The sequence below is a fragment of the Puma concolor genome, chromosome B2 (genome assembly GCF_028749965.1).
Source record: "Puma concolor isolate L17-30 chromosome B2, mPumCon1.1.hap2, whole genome shotgun sequence".
Lineage (NCBI taxonomy): Eukaryota > Metazoa > Chordata > Mammalia > Carnivora > Felidae > Puma > Puma concolor.
In genome coordinates, this window is record NC_141671.1 from 36,798,645 (window position 1) to 36,811,537 (window position 12,893).

Sequence of the window (12,893 nt, forward strand, 5' to 3'; positions counted from 1 at the left end):
AGCTACCATGCTTGTGATGCTGTTGATTTTCAAGTCTGCTATGGAGCTGGTGATAAGGGGATAGGATTGGGGCAAGTTAAAATGCCACAAAGCTCATTGTTCTTACTGAACCCATTTTTCCTGAGGAAACCCTCCTTGGATTGTTGCAAGTCTCTGGTTAATTTCTAGAGTTCTAAAAAAATTGATTTTGACAAATTTGCCTGTGTTTTCATTGCTTCTATGGAAGACTGTGTTTTTAGAGGTCCTTACTATGCTATTCCAGAAGTTGGAATTCTTAAATCTTTTTTAAGGGGTTGCTCTAGGGATTACAATATGCATACCTAACTTTTCAGTCTATTTAGAATTAATATATTACAACTTTCAGCAGAATATGGAAGCCTTGCCACCTTATAGGTCATTTTGCCATTCCCCATTCATGTTATAGATGTCATACATAGAGACAGACATCTACAATGGTCTACATCCATTGAAAACCCCATCAGACGATGTTATATTTTTTCCTTTCAAATCTCATGTGAATTTTAAAGAACATAAAAGTAGAAAAAGGGTTTATGATATTTACTTAAATAGTTACCATTTTTATCATTCTTCCTTCATTCCTGACATTTCCGATGTGAAATCCATAGTTGCTCTAATTGTTGTTTTTCTGTATATTATATTCAGTTTTTCTCTGTTTTCTTTTTTGTTTTAAGTTTATCATTCATTTTGAGAGAGAGGGAACATGCTCAGGAGGGGCAGAAAGAGAGTGAGAGAGAGAATTCCAAGTAAGCTCTGCATTGTCAGTGCAAGGAGCAGATGCGGGGCTTAAACACATGAACCTGTGAGAGCATGACCTGAGCTAAAATCAAGAGTCGGACACTTAATTGACTGAGCCACCCAGGCGCGCCTCTTGCTGCTTTCAAGATAGTTTCTTTGTCATTAGTTTTCAGCAGTTTGGTTATGATGCTTTTGGGAATAGATTTCTTTGAGTTTTTCGTGTTTGGAGAGTTGTGAGCTTCTGGAATCTATAAATTTATGGGGTCCCCCCCCCCACCACCACCACCTTTTGGAAGTTTTCAGCCATTATTTCTTCAAATATTTTTTTCTGCACCCAATATTTTGTCTTTCTGTCTTCCTTCTGGGACTGGTGTCAGACCTTTTGATGTTTTCCCACAGGTCCCTGACATTGTGTTCATTTTTTTTTTCTTTGTTGTTCAGATTGGAGAGTTTCCATTGATTTATCTTCAAGTTCAATGACTCTTCCTCTGCCATTGCCATTCGGATATTGAGTTCATCCAGTGAAATTTTTGTTTCTCTTACTGTATTTTTCAATTCTAAAATCCCTACTCCGTTCTCTTTTATATTTTTTCTTTCTCTGTGGTAACTTACTATTTTTCTATTCATTTTAATAGTCTGCATTCCTTCTTAGGTTGTGGTTATAATAGAAATTTTTTTCAATTGTGGGGAAAACACATAAAAATTTACCATTTGTAAATTGTAACCATTTATTTTCATCTTAACTATTTTAATTTTTTTTATGATTTTTTTTAAGTAATCTCTACACCCAACATGGGGCCTGAACTAACAACCCCAAGATCAAGAGTCTCATGCTCTACCAACTGAGCCAGCCAGGTGCCCCTCATCTTAACCATCTTAAAATGTACAGTTCAGTAGTATTAACTATATTCATATTGTTCTGCAACAGATCTTTAGACACTTAGGTTGCTTCTATTTCTTGACTACTGTGAATAATGCTTCAATGACCAGGGGTGTGCAAATCTCTCTTTCAGATCCTGCTTTTGATTCTTTTGGATATATACCTGGAAGTGGGATTGCTGAATCATATGGTAGCTCTATTTTTAATTTTTTGAGGAACCTCCATACTGTTTTCCATAGTGGCTGCACTTGACATTCCCACCAACAGAGCACTAGGGTTTCAATTTCTGCATACCCTCATCAATACTTGTTATTTTCTGTTATAGTATATATTTTAAAATTTTTTAACGTTTTTATTTATTTTTGAGAGAGAAGGAGAGAGAGAGAGAGGGAGAGAGAGAGAGAGCGCGCACATGAGTGGGGGAGGTAGAGAGAGAAAGAGAGGGAGACACAGAATCTAAAGCAGGCTCCAGGCTCTGAGCTGTCAGCACAGAGCCTGACATGGGGCTTGAACCCACAAACCATGAGATCATGACCCGAGCTGAAGTCAGACACTTAACAGACTGAGCCACCCAGGCACCCGTTTCATTTTTTGATAGTGACCATCCTAATGGGTGTGAGGTGATGTCTCATTGCAGTTTGGATTTTCATTTTTCTAATGATTTCTGATATTAAGCATATTTTCATATTCTTGTTGGCCATTTGTATTTCCTCTTTGCAGAAATGTCTATTCAAGTCTTTTGCTCATTTTTAAATTGGGCTATTTGTTTTGATCATTGTTATTTTATAACAGTTATTATAAAAGCTTTTGTCTTTTGAGGTGCCTGTGTGTCTCAGTTGGTTAAGCAAATGACTTCAGCTCAGGTCATGATCTTGCGGTTTGTTGGTTCGAGCCCCACATCAGGCTGTATGCTGACAGCTCAGAGCTGGGAGCCTGCTTTGAATTCCACGTCTCCCTCTTTCTCTGCCCCTTCCTTGCTCAGGCTCTGTCTCTATCTCTCTCTCTCTCTCTCAAAAATAAATATATATTAAAAAAAACCTTTTGTCTCTTGCAGGATATAGGATTAATATACAGAAGTTAATCAGTTTCTTATATACCAGAATGAACAAACGGAACTTGAAATTAAAAACACAATATTTACTTTAACACCCTCAAAAATGAAATACTTAGGTATAAATCTAACAAAATATGTACAAGATCTATAGGAGAAAAAGTATAAAATTCCAATTAATGAAATAAAAGATCTAAATAAATGGAGAGATATTCCATGTTTATGGATAGGAATACTTAATATTGTCAAGATATCAATTTCACCCAACTTTATCTATAGATTCAATGCAATCCCAATCAGAATCCCAGAAGGTTATTTTGTGGATAATGACAAACTGATTATTATTTTTTTAATGTTTATTTGCCTGTTTAGAGAGAGAGAAAGAAAGCATGATTGAGGGAAGGGCAGAGAGAAAGGGAGCAAGAGAATCTCAAGCAGGGCCCATGCCCCAATGCTGGGCCTGATCCCACAAAGCAGGAGACCATGACCCAAGCCAAAATCAAGAGCTGGAGATGCTTAAACAACTGAGCCACCCAGGTGCCCCTTGACAAACTGATCCTAAAGTTTATATTGAAAGACAAAAGGTCCAGAATAGGCAACACATTATTGAAGGTGATGAAAAAAGTTGGAGGGCTGACATTACCCAACTTTAAGACTTACTGTAGAGCTATAGTAATCAAGATAATGTGGTATGGACCAAAGAATAGACAAATAGATCAGTGGAACAGAATAGAGAGCCCAGAAAGAGACCCACACAAGTATAGCCAACTGATGTTTGACAAATGAATAAGGGTAATACAATGGAGAAAAAAATCTTTTCAACAAATGGTGCCTGAATAACTGGACACCCACATTCAAAACAATCTAGACAGAGACCTTACACATTTCACCAAAATGGACTCAAAATGGATAACAGACCTAAATGTAAAACACAAAGCTGTAAAGTTTCTAGAAGAGAACATATGAGAAATCCCAGATGAATTTGGGTATGAGGATGACTTTTAAGATACAACACCAAAGGCATGATTTATGAAAAAAATAATTGATATGCTAGACTTCATTAAAATAAAAAACCTGTTCTATGAAAGACAATGTCAAGAGAATGAGAAGACAGACTTGGAGAAAATATTTGCAAAAGACACATCTGGTAAAGTACATTACCTAAGATTTATGGAGAACTCTTAGAACTTCATAAGACAGCAGACAACTTAATTATAAAATAGGCCAAAGACCTGACCAGACACCTCACCAAAGAAGATACACAAATGGCAAATAAGCATATGAAAAGATGCCCCACATCATATGTCATCAGAGAAATGCAAATTAAAATAAGATACCATCACACACACACACTGGAATGGCCAAAATCCAGAATACTGATACCACCAAGCATTGGTGTGGGTGTGGAACAAGAGGAACTCTCATGCATTGCTGGTGAGAATGTAAGAGAGTACAGCCACATTAGAAGACAGTTTGATAGTTTCTTATAAAACTAAATATACTCTTAAGATACTACCCAGAGGGGCGCCTGGGTGGCGCAGTTGGTTAAGCGTCCGACTTCAGCCAGGTCATGATCTCGCGGTCCGTGAGTTCGAGCCCCACATCAGGCTCTGGGCTGATGGCTCAGAGCCTGGAGCCTGTTTCCGATTCTGTGTCTCCCTCTGTCTCTGCCCCTCCCCCGTTCATGCTCTGTCTCTCTCTGTCCCAAAAATAAATAAACGTTGAAAAAAAAAAAAAAAAAAGATACTACCCAGAAATTGTGCTCCTTGGTATTTACCCAAAGGAGTTGAAAACTTACGTCCACACCAAAACATCCACATGGATGTTTATAGCAGCTTTATTCATAACTTAGAAGTAACAGAATAACCAAGATATCCTTCAGTAGGTGAATGGATAAATAACTGTGGTACATCCAGGCAATGGAATATTATTGAGCACTAAAAAGAAACGAGCTATTTAGCCATGAAAAGGCCTGGAGGAAACTTAGTGCGTATTACTAACTAATGACACTCTGGAAAAGACAAAAACTATGGTGGCAGTAAAAAGATCAGTGGTTGCCAGGGTTTGGGGTGGGGAGGGACAAATAGGTAGAATGCAGAGGACTTTTACAGTAGTGAAAATATTATGTGTGAAACCGTATGATGAATACATGTCATTATACGTTTGTCCAAACCCTCAGAATGTGCAACATCAAGAGTGAACCCTAATGTAAACTCCGGACGTTGGGTGATTATGATTTGTCAGTGTAAGTCCATCAATTGTAACAAATGTACTATTCTTGTGGGAGATGTTGATAAAGGGGGAAGCTACCACACATGTGTGGGGGCAGGGGTATATGGAAAATCTCTGTACTTTCCCTTCAATTTTGCTGTGAACCTTAAACTCTAGAAAAGATAAAGTCTTTTTTTAAGTTTACTTGTTTATTTTGAGAGAGAGTGCGTGGAGGAGGGGCAGAGAAAGACAGAGGGAGGGAGGGAGAGAGAACCCCAAGCAGGCTCTGCACTGTCAGCGCAGAGCCTGGAGCGGGGTTCAATCTCACCAACCTTGAGATCATGACCTGAGCTGAAATCAAGAGTTGGTTGCTCAACTGACTGAGCCACCCAGGCACCTGAGTAGTTTTGGATTTTATCTTGGACGCTTTGAATATTACATATATGATGCTGGGTCTTGCTCAAATCCTATGGAGAATGTTGATTTTTTTTTTCTCTTTTGGTTTATTTGTTTTTGTTTCATTGTTTTTTTGTTCTGTTTTTGTTTGTTTTAACTGGGAACTGGGGGCACCTGGGTGGCTCAGTTGGTGAAGTGTCCAACTCTTGATCTCAGCTCAGGTCTTGATCTCAGGGTCCTGAGTTCAAGCTCCACATTGGACCCTGTGCTGGGCGTGGAGCCTACTATAAACAAACAAACAAACAAGCACAATAATGGGGAACTGGCCCAAGTAGGTCCAAACCACAATTGCCTATCTACCTTCTGTGGGCTGTGATTCTAATGGGCTGTAGGCTTTGTCCGCATTGTCGCCTGGTGACTGCCGGGAGACTGGGATGGAAGTGAATTAAGGAAGCTGACAAAACAACCTCCCCTCCCCCACTTTCTGTAATCTGTAGGAACCTCTTTCTTGCTTCTGGGATGAGAAATACATGGTTTCTCTTGGAGTTCTTTTCACCTGCACCTGTTGGATAGCTCCAGGTTTCAAGCTGCCTTTCATTCCTGGCCAGGAGATACCAATGAGGTTAGAATTGGGAAACTTATCTCCAATTTGGTGGTTCTTTGACTTCTGGTTTCCTTCTCCACTAATCCTGCTACCATTTCCTTTTCAGAATCCTTAGAGAGATGTTCCATGCATTCTTCCTAGGTTTTAGTTGCATTCAGTTGGAGAAATGGGATGGAATGTATTTTCTCCATTTTGACAAGAATTGCAACTTTCTTTTTATTACTGAATATTATGTGTTTTTTGGATGTAAGTCATTTGTCAGATATATGTGTTGTGAATGTTTTTCTCTCAGTCTGTGGCTTGCTTATTCAATTTCTTTTTCTTAAAGATTTTATTTTTAAGTAATCTCTACACCCAACTCGGGGCTGGAACTCACAACCCTGAGATCAAGAATTGCATGCTCTACTGACTGAGCCAGCTAGGTGCCCTTTGCCTGTTGAATTTCTTTTCTTTTTTTTTTTTTTTTTTTAATTTTTTTTTTTTAACGTTTATTTATTTTTGAGACAGAGAGAGACAGAGCATGAACGGGGGAGGGTCAGAGATAGAGGGAGACACAGAATCCGAAACAGGCTCCAGGCTCTGAGCAGTCAGCACAGAGCCCGACGTGGGGCTCGAACTCACATACCGCGAGATCGTGACCCGAGCCGAAGTCGGACGCTTAACCGACTGAGCCACTCAGGTGCCTCGCCTGTTGAATTTCTTAATGGTGTCTTTTTTATTTTTTAAATGTTTATTTATGTTTTTTCAGAGAGAAAGAGAGAGAGAGAGAACAAGCTAGGGGCAGAGAGAGAGAGGGAGACAGAGAATCCCAAGCAGGCTCCATGCCATCAGTGCAGAGCCCGATGCAGGGCTCAAACCCACAAACCATGAGATCATGACCTGAGCTGAAATCAAGAGTCAGAGGCTTAACCCACTGAGCCACCCAGGTGCCCCTCTTAATGATGTCTTTTGATGAGCAACAGCCTCTTATTTTTTTCCCAAAATTTTATTTAAATTCTAGTTATTTAACATACAGTGCAATATTGGTTTCAGGAGCAAAAAGCCTTTTATTTGATGAGGTCTATTTTATCAAGTTTTTCTTCTGATTAATGCTGTTCTGGTCTTTTGTGAAAAAAACCTTTGTCTACTCCATGTCTGCAAGGATATTCTCCTGTTTTCTTTTTTTAACTTCCTTGTCCCCCCGTTTATGGAGTTATAATAACATACAGTATCAGTTTAAGGTGTGTAACATAATGACAATATGTTTTTTTTTTTTTTTTCAACGTTTATTTATTTTTGGGACAGAGAGAGACAGAGCATGAACGGGGGAGGGGCAGAGAGAGAGGGAGACACAGAATCGGAAACAGGCTCCAGGCTCTGAGCCATCAGCCCAGAGCCTGACGCGGGGCTCGAACTCACGGACCGCGAGATCGTGACCTGGCTGAAGTCGGACGCTTAACCGACTGCGCCACCCAGGCGCCCCACATAATGACAATATGTATATGTTGTGAAATGATTACCACAAATAAGTTACTATCCATCACCTCACACAGTGGTAATTGTTTTTCTTGTGATGAGAACTTTTAAGATCTACTCTGTTAGTAACTTTCAAATATACATTACTGTTCTCCATAGTTGCTAATGTTTTCTTTTACAGGCTTTACCATTTTTGCTCTTATGTTTAGGTCTGATCCATTTTGATTTAATTCTGCACATGGTGTAAGGTAGAAATCAAGATTCATCATTCCCCTAAATACTTATTTGGTTGTTCCAGCTCTATTCATTGGTTTTTTACTCATATATATTAAAAACTAATTTTATCTTTAATTTTCCTATTTTTAAAATCATTACTTAATGCTTTACATTAAAATTACAAAAAAAATCACAAAGTTCCTTAAATAATTGTATTTCAATATAATTGATTTCCTTTGTTATCCTAAACTTGTATTTTATGCCATTCAAATTATTATTTTTGAGAATGGGTCTGTCCATAAGCTTTACAAGATTACCAAAGGTGTCTAAGGCACACATATGTTAAGAATCTGTCGTGAGTTGGTTTATTTTTTTTTATTTTTATTTTTTTTTAATTATTTTTGGGACAGGGAGAGACAGAGCATGAACGGGGGAGGGTCAGAGAGAGGGAGAGAGAGAATCGGAAACAGGCTCCAGGCTCTGAGCCATCAGCCCAGAGCCTGACGCGGGGCTTGAACCCACGGACCGCAAGATCGTGACCTGGCTGAAGTCGGACGCTTAACCGACTGCGCCACCCAGGCGCTCCTGTCGTGAGTTGGTTTAAATGCTCATCTGCTGCTTCCTGGTTCTGTGACCTTGGGCACATCACTTAACCTTCATTCATCTTCCATACTTCAACAGATTCAATAAATGTCTATTGAGCACCTACTACCAGCCACTGTATTAAATCTTACAGATCTTAAGGATTTAATACAGACGGATGGAGATAACCTTTCTTAAAATTTCTTTTAATGTTTATTTATTTTTGAGACAGAGAGAGACAGAGCATGAGCTGGGGAGGGGAAGAGAGAGAGGGAGACACAATCTGAAGCAGTGCCCAGGCTCTGAGCTGTCAGCACAGAGACTGATGCGGGGCTCGAACTCATGAACTGTGAAATCATGACCTGAGCCGAAGTCACACGCTTAACAGACTGAGCCACCCAGGCATCCCAGAAAGAACCTTTCTTGTACAAAATTTACAACTGAGTGGGGGAGGCAAACCTGTCAAGGGGTCATTACACAACACTGTGATAAATGCTTTGATAGCAGAAGGACAAAGCTATGGGAACACAGGGTGGGACTCCCAACCCAGACTTGGGGAGTCGGGAAAGATTTCCAGATAAGGATGCTAAACACATCTCAGGGATATGTGGACATTAGCCAAGCAAAGGGGGAGAAGAGCTATCCAGACAGGAGGATGAACCCTTAGGAGACAAGGCAATGGGAATTAAGGATCAGTAACACAAGGCATGACTGCAGAAGGGGTGAGACTGGAGAGTTTTGTAACCATCGCAGGGACATTAGCTTCAACCTAAGTGAAATAGGAAGTCCTTGCTGGGTTTTAACCATTGATAGGTAGTGACAGGATCAGAATAAATTTTTAAAAATCTACACCAGAGGCATCACCAATGGAGACAGGGATAATGGTTTGGAGATTATTGGACTAATCTTGGTTAGAGAAAGTGAGTGCATGGGTTGTGGCAACGGGGATGGAGAAGAATGGATATATATGAGACATAATTAGGAGGTAAACTCAATGAAGTGTATATTGGGAGGACTTGGGGAATGAGGAAAATGGGCCATCTCAGATTTCTGGTTGGATCAACAGGATGAATGGTGGTGCCATTCACTGGGAAAAGGGCAGGTTTACAGAACATAAAGTCAGATTAGAATTTATGGGTGTGAAGTGATTGAGTGAGGATGTTCACACTTCTGGCCATATTGGCTAGAAAACTGGAAGAGGGTTTGGGATGGGAAACCATCTGCGTCCATATGGTAAGATGCCATAGGCAGCATTCCTTCTTTCCTCCCGACCTTCGTTCAACATCTGGTTAGGACATACTATATGCTGGATGTTGGGGATACAGCCAGCAGTGAACAAGAAGACTGGGTTTCTGCCCTCAACCAGTTCACCATTTACCTTTCTCAACTTGTTCTTAATCTGTAAACTGAAGACAATGAGATTAAGTGAAATGAGGTGATGTGACGACACCTGCTCTCCCAATTTTTTTTTTTTTTTTAATTTTTTTTTTTCAACGTTTATTTATTTTTGGGACAGAGAGAGACAGAGCATGAACGGGGGAGGGGCAGAGAGAGGGAGACACAGAATCGGAAACAGGCTCCAGGCTCTGAGCCATCAGCCCAGAGCCTGACGCGGGGCTCGAACTCACAGACCGCGAGATCGTGACCTGGCTGAAGTCGGACGCTTAACCGACTGCGCCACCCAGGCGCCCCTCTCCCAATTTTTATATTTGTTTCTCGTCCCCAGAGCGGGAAGAGAAGGTACCTCGGTTACTTTTACTTTCGTATCCTTCCCCGCTAGGCTCTTCCGCGCAGGCGCCTTGGAAGGCCCTGGGTGGGGGTGGGGCGGGCCCTAACCTGGGTCTTCTTCCCCGGGGCCAGGACCCGGCCGCGAGAAGGAGCGGGCTGCCCGTGACGTCATCAAACTGCGCAGCCCGCAGGGCGGGACCCGAGCGCGACAGCGCGGCCGGCGGACCTGGCTGGCTTGTGGGGGAAACGAAACTGAGGGAGGAGGCGGCGGCTCTGGCAGCGGCAGGGCCAGGCCTGGTGGAGGAGGCGGCGGCAACGGCGGCCTGACCCCCCCCTCTCCGCTCCCAGGCAGCTCACCCTCTCCCCTCAGCGTGAGTGCCGACGCGCGGCCCGGGGGGAGCGAGCGGGCGGGCGCGCGGGCTCAGCATCCCTCTCCCCTCCACCGCCGCCTCGGCCACGCACCGGCGGTGGTGACCCTCGCCGCCCCTTCTCTCTCCCCTCCTCCTTCCCACCCTCCCCCGCTCCCCACCCGCTCTTCCAGCTCCCGCAGCCCGAGCTGCCGCTGACAAACGTTTCTGCGCACACATTCACACACGTTGTTTTCAAATGAAAAGACTGGCTCGGAGAGATGGGAGCTCATCTCCTCCCTCAGTGGATAGGGGTGGCGGTGCGAAACCGACACCCCGGGAGCGAAGACTGGAGAGGGGATTTGAACCCATCCCTTGGGGGAGCAGCAGGTAGAACCAGACCTCTTGCCTTCCACGCAGAAGTTCCCTGCCTGGGCACATTCTTCTGGCCTGTGTCGGTCACTGGAGCAGGGCACTGGTTAAGGTGTGCGGCCTTCCCCTCTCAGGCCTCAGATTTTTTCCAGTGGAAAATGAGAGCGCTGGAGTAGATGATTTGGAAGGCCCAGATCTAAGATGGTTTGGGGAGGAGCATCAGTGTCTCCTGCCTTTCACACAACTATGTATTCTTTTTTTGCACCCACCGCGACGCAGTCCACGTTGAATTCCAGTTGCTTACCATCTCTCAGAGTCGCTAATAATCAGATGGCCCTTTTACTTTTGTTACGGGCCTTTGGGGGCATTTAAGACGCTGGTTTAAAGTGAAACGTGGTCTTGCTTTCTCTTTGTTCAGTGTCTCTCGTTTTTCTTCCCTGGGATAACCCCTGCCTGTGCCTAGTAAAAGGCTGCTTCCTTAAAGAGGATAAGATTATGCATTGGGTGGATGGGCTCATCCTTGAGCTGGAGAGAAGTGAAACATGTGATTCGAGGTTTTGTGAGATTGAAGGGATCAGTGATATCTGTGCATTTCATTGCTTTCTTCCTGCTGTGATTCATGTTAAAAGACCATTTTGTGCCTCTGCACCTCCCCTTCCTCAAGGAATTGCAGCCCAGCTGGTCACCCACCTGTTGGCTCCTATGTTTGGAGTTCTTTCTCTTTTCGGAGTCTTAACAGACAGTTGTGTGTAAACCACACTGTATTCACTACTACTCTTGCTTGCTCTTTGACTTGATCATTCCTTAAAGTTTCTAGATGTAATAATCACTTCATTCCATCGCATTTTTTCCCCCTCATGCTTTACCTCCTGTGCCTACACATGGGCATGGGTGATGGTGATGTGGTGCCTGATTGTTTCCATCCTCTTTTCACGGAGGTGTGTTCGTGTTCTTAAAATTATTTTTGTACCTGAGTCCTATGACGTGGCTACTTCTGGTTTCAGTAGTTTTCCTACTCTTCTGTTTCCTCAGTCCTGAGTCAACTACTGTTTCCATTCCTTACTCATTAAAAACTTTCCCAATTCTTCCATGCTTTCAAATATCCCGAAATAAACCAAAGCCAGTATTTTTATCATATTATGTAATCCGTTGATTGTCTTGCTAAAATAATAATGGTGATGGAGCAGTCATTCTGGGGTGGTCCCTTCACATTCTGGAGTGGTCGATACTCATCAGGTCCAGTTTACACTGTTGTCATGCATGGCTAGTGTTGTATGAAAAGTATAGAATGATAAGTTCCCAAGGCTTTTTTTTTTCTTTTCCTCCTTGTGGCCTGTGGAGTTGATCCATGACTTTTTGGTATCTGACACCCTTTCCCTGAGGCCTCTGGGTCTGTAAGCACCACACATTATCCAGTAAAATTAACTGCTATTATTGAAGACGAGCTTGGCTAGCATCCTTCCTGGACTTCAATTTGAGGAAGAGGCTATTCAAGTGCTGGCACTAGAAGCTATTTGGAATTGCTGAATCCCATTCCATTGATGACTTTTACCTTGGAATCCCTGCTCTGATCCTAGTGGCTCTGACAAAGGCAGCTGACTATCTGGATTTATGGTTGCAGTAACAATGAGGAGGAGAAATGATCCAGAATGCACTGCCCCTATCAAGAAACAGAAGAAAAGAGTTGCAGAGCTTGCCCTGAACCTCAGCTCTACGTCTGATGACGAACCTCCCTCTTCTGTCAATCACGCAGCAAAAGGTATGCTTGCCCATGTGATGTGAGGCCACTGGCCATCTGGTTATTTGAATCCCTGGTGCCTGAATTGGGCAGAACACAGTCCACTGCCCCTTGAGGGAAATTAGGCAAGTTCTACAGAGAGTTGTTGGCTATAGCTTCTCTTGCTTCTGTCATTCTTCTACTAGGAATGGGCAACTTGTTTTAAATTAAAAAATTGGAATTTTGACAGTAGTGCCTTAGTTCTGCTGCTGGCCTTTCAGCAGGTGGCACTCTTTTGCTGCCTTAAACCTGTTGGAAGTAGTGGTGAGCATTGAGTGCCCTGTGCTCTTAATTGCTGTTAATGATCCTGGGGCTCTTTCACAGGGGATGGGCTCTTTGCTGCAGTGATCTGGCCTAATTCCCCTCAGGTTTTTGTATTCTGTTTTCTCAATTCCCTCAGCATGTGTGACCAGAAACACCTAAATGAATTGGAGCATCCTGTGCTCACTATTGACGTTAAACTCAAAAGATTTCACTGATCTGGTTGAAACTGACATTTGCTTTGCCTGTTTTTTAGG

The 12,893-nt window shown here is 42.6% G+C and overlaps 1 protein-coding gene across 5 annotated transcripts in view; it reads left to right on the forward strand.

Moving 5' to 3' along the window:
* Window positions 1-10,020: 10,020 nt before the first annotated feature.
* The window catches only part of CMTR1 (cap methyltransferase 1), a 50,433-nt gene continuing 47,560 nt past the window's right edge, over window positions 10,021-12,893 (forward strand). Inside the window, exons 1-2 of one of the 5 annotated variants that reach the window (XM_086706736.1) lie at window positions 10,021-10,250; window positions 12,220-12,357. In XM_086706736.1, the coding sequence (XP_086562862.1) occupies window positions 12,225-12,357 (133 nt within the window). In that variant the 5' untranslated portion in view covers window positions 10,021-10,250; window positions 12,220-12,224. Of the gene's footprint in view, window positions 10,251-12,209; window positions 12,358-12,893 lie in introns of those variants that run through there. The other 4 variants (XM_086706737.1, XM_086706738.1, XM_086706735.1 and 1 more) reach the window with 4 other exon arrangements.